We start from the raw sequence: 7,521 nt of genomic DNA, 5'->3' as shown, positions 1-7,521 counted from the left end.
CGAGCGGCCGGGGGCGCCCCACCACAGGCGGCACCCCTCGCTGTTCTTGCTGCCCCTCACCACCGGTGCCCCGTTGGTGGAGGCGATCCGCTGCGCTTGCCGGTGCTGGAAGTACGCCGTCCATGCCTCGTGGTTGCCGGCGGCGTACTGCGGGAGGGCCTGCTGCTCATCCATCAGCGACGCCCGCACGCGGCCGACCTCGTCGGCGAAGTAGTCGGGGCGCACATCGACGTCGGGCACCGGGGGAATGGGGACGCCGCCAGCGCTAAGCCTCCAACCTCCCGGCCCGGCGTGCATGTCGGGAGGCGCCGGGATGTTGGCCTCAAAGAGCAAGTACGCCTCCCACTAGTGAAGCGAGCGGCGGCCGAAGCTGTTGGCGGCCGCCCCATCGCCAGGGAATCACGCAGCCATCTTCGCGGTTGGGCACGAGGAAAGAGGCAGAGCTCGGGGGCTGCGCGCGGGGAGAGAGGCAGAGCTCGGCCGCGGCAATGGGCGGGTGTGGCCAGAGGCGAGGGAGAGGCGTTGCTTTTATAGTCGGGCGCCGTGTGTATGCGTGGCGGCAGGGGGGGCGTCGCTGCGCCGCCCGCGTGGAATCAATGGCAAGGCTGCCGGGCAGCCCTTGCCATTGATTCCAAGCGGGAAAACGAGGTGTTGCGAGGACGACGAGGAGGAGGCACGCCCGCCATCATTGATGACGATGCCGACGCTATGTGTTCGCCAGCCGAGCGGCGTCTCGGCGGGCTCGGCCTTGACGTTGAGCATCAGCGACCCCGACGAGGAGGAAGAAGAAGACGTCGTCCTCCTCGGCATCCACTGGCCGTCGCTCCGGGCCGGGGCGGGAGGGTACGTCAAGGGCGGTCGTTGCCTCCCTCGAGGTTCCGGAGGACGGCGTGAAGCGAGCGGCCGGGGGCGCCCCACCACAGGCGGCACCCCTCGCTGTTCTTGCTGCCCCTCACCACCGGTGCCCCGTTGGTGGAGGCGATCCGCTGCGCTTGCCGGTGCTGGAAGTACGCCGTCCATGCCTCGTGGTTGCCGGCGGCGTACTGCGGGAGGGCCTGCTGCTCATCCATCAGCGACGCCCGCACGCGGCCGACCTTGTCGGCGAAGTAGTCGGGGCGCACATCGACGTCGGGCACCGGGGGAATGGGGACGCCGCCAGCGCTAAGCCTCCAACCTCCCGGCCCGGCGTGCATGTCGGGAGGCGCCGGGATGTTGGCCTCAAAGAGCAAGTACGCCTCCCACTAGTGAAGCGAGCGGCGGCCGAAGCTGTTGGCGGCCGCCCCATCGCCAGGGAATCACGCAGCCATCTTCGCGGTTGGGCACGAGGAAAGAGGCAGAGCTCGGGGGCTGCGCGCGGGGAGAGAGGCAGAACTCGGCCGCGGCAATGGGCGGGTGTGGCCAGAGGCGAGGAAGAGGCGTTGCTTTTATAGTCGGGCGCCGTGTGTATGCGTGGCGGCAGGGGGGGCGTCGCTGCGCCGCCCGCGTGGAATCAATGGCAAGGCTGCCGGGCAGCCCTTGCCATTGATTCCAAGCGGGAAAACGAGGCGTTGCGAGGACGACGAGGCGAGTGTCGCTGACTCAGCGGGCCCGCAGCACGTTCGCGCCAAAATCGCTCGCCCCGGCGCCCCCAGGCGTCCCCAGCGCGCCGGGTTCGGCCTGGGTACGCCGGCGCCAAATTTGGCCCAAACCGGCAAAAAACAAGCTCGTGGGGGCGCGACTGAGCCGATTTTTGGGCGCCAGCATGGAAAAATCGCTTGGGAAAGGTCTGATGGGGGTGCGGCTAGAGATGCTTTAATCTAACTGCAACGAGCTCCAGGATAGGGACGTGTCCGTGAATCCATGTAGCCAACCAAACAATGTCTATGCACATCTTAGGGATGTCTGAGCCCCGGCGAATTCGTCCCAGGATTGCAAGCAAACTGACCCTCAATGCCGGAGGTGATTTGACCCGCGCGAGGACGGCGTACTCGTTCATGGTGGAGCGGCACTATCGGCCCTCGCGTCGATGCCGCTGGATGCCGGGGGTGGGTCAGAGCTGACCCGGACGACGACGCGAGGACGTCATGGCATGCGATTGGTGCAATAGCGGCGGCATGTCTGGTACAACAAGCACCACCACGGTCCCTGAGTCGATGCTGGAGGTGAGTTGGCTGACCAGAAAGGAGGACGTTGCTGCATGCATAGCGGCCGTGGTTCGGCGGCAAAGGAGATGCCCGGAGGCCGGAGCTGAGAGCCGACGGTGCGCGGCTCATTAATTAGCTACTCCCTCGGTTCCTAAGATGACTTAACTTTATACTAGCTTTAATACAAAGTTGGGTCATCTAATTTGGGAGGGAGGAAATAGCTAGCAGTAGCACCGGCGGCCGACTGAAGTGGACAGAAGTAAATACGTACAAACCGATTCCAATACATATGGGGCGCTTGGTATTTTTTTTGCTGGAAGAAAGTGGGGAGAAGATTTAATCTGATCGTTGGATGGAGAACGGACGCAGGGGAGCACGGGGGAAGCATTAGGCAAGCCCCGTCCAGAGTTACCGTGCCTGCCAAGGCCAACCACGCCAATATAAAACCGAACGGGCGAGACCAGAGCAGGCCCGACCAAACACAAACCCAAACCCCCGTGTTCGCCACCTCTATTCCCGGAACCCCATCGCCGTCGGCCATGGCGGCGACGCAGCCGTCGGCGGACGTGGAGGGCGCGCTCCTCGCCCACCTCAACGCCAACGGCGAGATACCTGACTCGCGCGCCTTCGCCTCCTCCCTCGGCGTCCCGCACAAGGACCTCGAGGACGTCATCAAGCGGCTCCTCGCCTTCCGCATCATCGAGAGCACGGTACGGCGTCCTCGTCCCCCTCCCCCTCCCCAGTCCCCTCTTCTTCGCGCCGTCCCTGCCCCGAGTTGTTCCCCGAGACCTAACGAGCCGTGCTTGCTTTCCTGCCCGCAGGACATCACCACGGAGGCGTGGGTGCTCACCGACGAGGCCAAGGACTACGCGGCCAGGGGCTGCCCCGAGGTGCACCTCGTCGCGGCCATCCCGCCCGAGGGTGCCTCCAGGGCCGCGCTCAAGGTGAATTCCCTCTCTGCGCCCTTCAGGAGGTGCTCGATTCGAGTCGATAGTTTTGGCTCCGGGGATGATCTCTGACGCTCAGAGTGCTGCATTGCAGGAGGAACTCGGGGACGTCTTCGATATTGCGCTGAAGAACGCCGCCAAGAACAAGTGGATTGAGCAAGGGAACAGAGACCTCGTGCTGAGAACGGTATAGAGCTGAGCTCCTCTCATCTCTTCTCTTTGTTCTTGTCGGAGAGATATAGAGCTCAGTTCAGTTTGTATTTGTATTGAAAACTTGCCTGGCATGTTCTCAACTTGCCAATGTGTGGGTTGTAGATGTAGAAAACAATTGCCTCGTCATAGTTCAAACTATTTCAATGTGCAATGGTTACATCTATGTTCACTGAAGGTCTCTGGGTGCGGCGTGCGTGCTTTTATCTGTCTTGAGCTTTGGCATGACATTGTGTAATTTCTTTTCGTTTTATTCAGGTTGAGGATACCAAGGATGAGTTGCAAGAGCTGCTTAAAAGAGTGGAGAATGGGGAGGTTGGTGTTGCTTATTGCTTGTCGTTCCTCCTATATTTTGCATTTCCACTTGGAACCATTTACTGGATTGTGTGATGGCATGGCACAATTACAGGATGAGGTGCAAGAGCAGCTTAAAAGACTGGAGAATCCGAAGACTCGGGAGGTTGGTGTTGCTTATTGCTTGTTGTTCCTCCTATATTGTGCATTTCCACTTTGAACCATTTACTGGATTGTGTGGCATGGCACAATTATTTATTAGGTACAATAGTTAGTATCAAATAGTTCTTTACCCCTCCTTCAGAAAAAAGGTCTTTCATGTAGGTTGTTCCTGATCCAATAAAGGTTTTGAAGAGAAGAAAGCTTGTAACAAAAGAGTAAGTATCTGTTTTGAAGATATCTCTTTTACAGTTTCAATAAATGCCAGCCAAGTACAGTATCAAATAGTCGATTATCCCCAACTTTTACACCTGCTTCGCTGTTTTTCAGAAAAACCATTTGGTATTCACTGAAGAAGGGACCTGAATTTGTTGTAAAGAGAAAAACATTGGCTACCGATGTGACACGAGAACATCTCAAGAGGTAATTTGATGTCACTTCTCTCAAGCTAATTTCCAAAATTGATCAGGAAACCTCTGCTTGTTGACTGTAAACTATAATGTACTATGAGCAATTGAAGACTACATAGAAGACTCCTCATTGCCTTTTCTCTTGTAAATAGCCCATCTGTACTTATCCTATCTGTGAAAGGCTACATTAAACTTATTGTTATGTTAAAATTGACTTTTAATAAGATCTATTATGTGTGTACCTATTAATGGATAGCAGTAGCAGACTTCTGATATATTTCCCTTTAAAATGTTTTTTCTTTCCTAATAAAGTGGCGACTGGAAGGATCTGGAATTTAAAGATTATAACTATGGAGCCCAAGGACAACCCATTGCGATAGGATATAGTCAACCCTTGTTGGAGGTACTTCAAATCTTTACGGTGTTCTGGTTTTTCATACAGCTTTATCTGATAAACCAGATAAATCATAACTGTTATTTCGTGGATTTTCTTCAGGTCCGTGAAGCAATCCAGAACATTTTTCTTGAGATGGGGTAAATAAAAATATTTTGTTCATGATATTTGCAGTTCAAGGCAATATTCAGAAAATGGATTAATTCATTTTATTACTTGATGTAACAGGTTCAGTGAGATGCCTACGAACATGTTTGTAGAGAGCAGGTAAAATACAAAATAAGACAAGATATTGTTTTTTTTTCCTGTTCTCATACCTGTTTGTTGTCAATTTCTTGTACTGGTAGATCTTCTCTACAAACTTGGAAGTTATTTTAGATTGGTGACAACACCGTATTATAAGTATATGACAAGACAATGTAGTGTATAGCATATCATAGTTTCCTAGATAATTATCCATATATTGAAAAAAAAAGAGATAAAGATCCATATATGTAGATATAACATTATGTATGGCTGTCTTTCCTTTGGTAGCTTCTGGAATTTCGATGCACTGTTCCAGCCACAACAGCATCCTGCTCGTGATTCGCACGATACATTTTTCCTCAAAGGTAATGGTTATGTTACTTATGTTCAGCCAACAGTTGGATTTAGACATATTTAAGCAATCAACTTTTTTGCAGCCCCTGCTACAACAACACAATTACCTGATGACTATCTTGAGAAAGTGAAGCAAGTCCATCAATCTGGTGGTTATGGCTCCAAAGGGTATGTTGTGGTGTCTTTGCTGCAGTTTATCCAAAGAGTTTTTAATTTGAGGTTGCTGTCTGCAGATATGGTTATGATTGGAAGCGAGACGAGGCGGAGAAAAACCTGCTTCGTACTCACACAACTGCAGTTTCCGCAAGGATGCTATACAAGCTAGCACAGGAGGTATAGCAATTATGTGATGCTTATTTTATCTCTGCAATTCCATTGTAGTTATATTGTCTTAGTTTGACTAAATTAGTGTAGGTGATATCAGTTGTTTTTTCTGTTCTGTTGAATGGTTCATGAGGTCTGTTTTTCTTGACAAACCACCATGGTTGTTCAGGAACATTTTGCTCCTAAGAGATACTATTCTATTGATCGTGTTTTCCGGAATGAAGCTGTGGACCGAACTCATCTTGCAGAATTCCACCAGATAGAAGGTAACCATTCTCTTGTTTCTTGCCTATGGTGGTTCAATTGATCGATATTTGGTCCGTATCGTAGATGTCACACACATGTTACCTTCTGCCATGGAAGCTACTTACAATGCTTCTGATTTCAGGTCTTATTTGTGATTATGGTTTGACGCTTGGTGATCTGATAGGAGTATTGGAGGATTTTTTCTCCAGACTAGGTGCTAAGCCAAAATCATCAACTTTGTTATAATAATTATTATGGATCTTGTTGTTAAATTTGTTAAAACTGTACTGCCATCTGTCATTCAGTTATTTAGAGAATATTGCTGCTCCATGCCCATCTGCATAATGTGTATTCTGCATGTCTTTAATATTCTTGTCCTGTATCTGCTATCTCCAGTACATAGAGATTTAATTATGCCACCTCTCCTTTTCTGGCTCTTAGGCATGCCAAAGCTGCGTTTCAAACCTGCCTACAACCCGTACACTGAACCAAGCATGGAAATTTTCAGGTCAGAACGAGTTTGATTGCTATTGTTTTCATGATTATTGTGATCCCATGGATCATTATTATGTTTACCTTTTCAGCTACCACGAAGGTTTCAAGAAATGGGTGGAAATAGGCAACTCAGGCATGTTCAGGCCTGAAATGTTACTTCCCATGGGACTGCCAGAGGGTGTTAATGTTATCGCATGGGGTCTTTCACTTGAAAGGTAAAACTGGCATCCATATGAATGATTCCTTTATGTGCATCTGATATATGTTAAATTGAAGTCTTTTTTTTAAAAAAAAAAGGGAAAATCACATTCGCAATCCTTGTTTTGTAACTAATGTCTCGAATAGAAGTGCAAGAGAGAAAACAAATGGGATCAGGTCCTGATTGGACTATACTCCCTCCGTTCCATAATGTAGAGCATATACGTAGATTTTTTTTGAAAAGTCAAACGGAGAAAAACATTTACATCTAGAATGTCAAATATGTGTCATTAGATTCATAATAAGATGTAGATATAAATAGTTTCCTCAATAAACTAGGTCAAAGTTTGACTTTTTCAAAAAATCTATACGCACTGTATTATGGAACGGAGGGTGTATGTTTCAAGAACTCTTGCTTTATCTGTCGAATTGCAAGAGATTTGTGCTGACCACATTTTGCTGCTGAATGCAGGCCAACGATGATTCTGCAAGAGATTGACAACATACGGAATCTCTTTGGGCCAAAGGTATTGTGCTTATTAACTTTGTCTTATACCACGAGCCTGTGCTAATATTAGTATTAATTATGATCTTTACAGGTCGATTTCAATAAGATCAAGGGCAGACCGATGTGCCGCGTGGGGCTGTAGTGAGCCGGATAGGACTTTAGCTGGAGGTAACATCACTGACATGTCATGCTTGAGTTGATGAGCTGCTGGATGCGAATGGTGGTTCTTTGTGGTTGTTATACCTTTGAAAACCAGCACTTGTGCAGTTTAACAGAGGGAGTGCAGACACGCACATATGTTGTACTACTACTAGATCTGAATTGCAATTTTGAGGTGTTCATGTCTGATACTCCTACTGTCTTCCATTTCTATGCTGTCTCCGTCTTTTGTTGTGTAATCTTTTGGTTCCCTTTAACAAAGGTCAGCGCACACAACCCTCTACGGAAACACATACGCACGGTTGGAAAAGAAAAGAATCAAGGGCTTCAAACATAAATTTCCTCATATTTATCTCCCATGTCATTTTGAAGCCTGTCCTGTCTATTTCTAACCACGGCCAACTGTGCAGACTACTATAGAACATCATAACGAACTCAAGAAACAAATAACGGC

General features: G+C 49.5%; 1 protein-coding gene across 1 annotated transcript; it reads left to right on the top strand.

Moving 5' to 3' along the window:
* The first annotated feature begins 2,662 nt into the window (after window positions 1-2,662).
* LOC119325115 (phenylalanine--tRNA ligase alpha subunit, cytoplasmic-like) lies at window positions 2,663-7,284 on the top strand. The gene is made up of 19 exons (XM_037598856.1): window positions 2,663-2,833; window positions 2,945-3,067; window positions 3,165-3,257; window positions 3,539-3,595; window positions 3,690-3,740; window positions 3,899-3,951; window positions 4,064-4,156; window positions 4,456-4,546; window positions 4,640-4,677; window positions 4,766-4,804; window positions 5,072-5,148; window positions 5,221-5,305; window positions 5,371-5,470; window positions 5,631-5,727; window positions 5,850-5,921; window positions 6,149-6,215; window positions 6,292-6,417; window positions 6,873-6,927; window positions 7,000-7,284. The coding sequence occupies exons 1-19, from the start codon at window positions 2,663-2,665 to the stop codon at window positions 7,048-7,050; spliced, it is 1,539 nt and encodes a 512-aa protein (XP_037454753.1). The 3' UTR covers window positions 7,051-7,284.
* Window positions 7,285-7,521: the final 237 nt, after the last annotated feature.

Source organism: Triticum dicoccoides, chromosome 6B, assembly GCF_002162155.2.
Source record: "Triticum dicoccoides isolate Atlit2015 ecotype Zavitan chromosome 6B, WEW_v2.0, whole genome shotgun sequence".
Classification (NCBI taxonomy): Eukaryota; Viridiplantae; Streptophyta; class Magnoliopsida; order Poales; family Poaceae; genus Triticum; species Triticum dicoccoides.
The sequence above is the reverse complement of the archived record's forward strand: the minus strand, read 5'-3'. Positions and strand labels throughout refer to the sequence as shown.

Excerpts from the sequence above, each read along its gene's own strand:
- LOC119325115 (XM_037598856.1), top strand. The coding sequence starts at position 2,663 with ATGGCGGCGACGCAGCCGTCGGCGGACGTGGAGGGCGCGCTCCTCGCC. Across the intron at positions 4,678-4,765 it reads AACATTTTTCTTGAGATGGG|GTTCAGTGAGATGCCTACGA; the intron begins GTAAATAAAAAT and ends TTGATGTAACAG. Across the intron at positions 6,928-6,999 it reads GGAATCTCTTTGGGCCAAAG|GTCGATTTCAATAAGATCAA; the intron begins GTATTGTGCTTA and ends TGATCTTTACAG.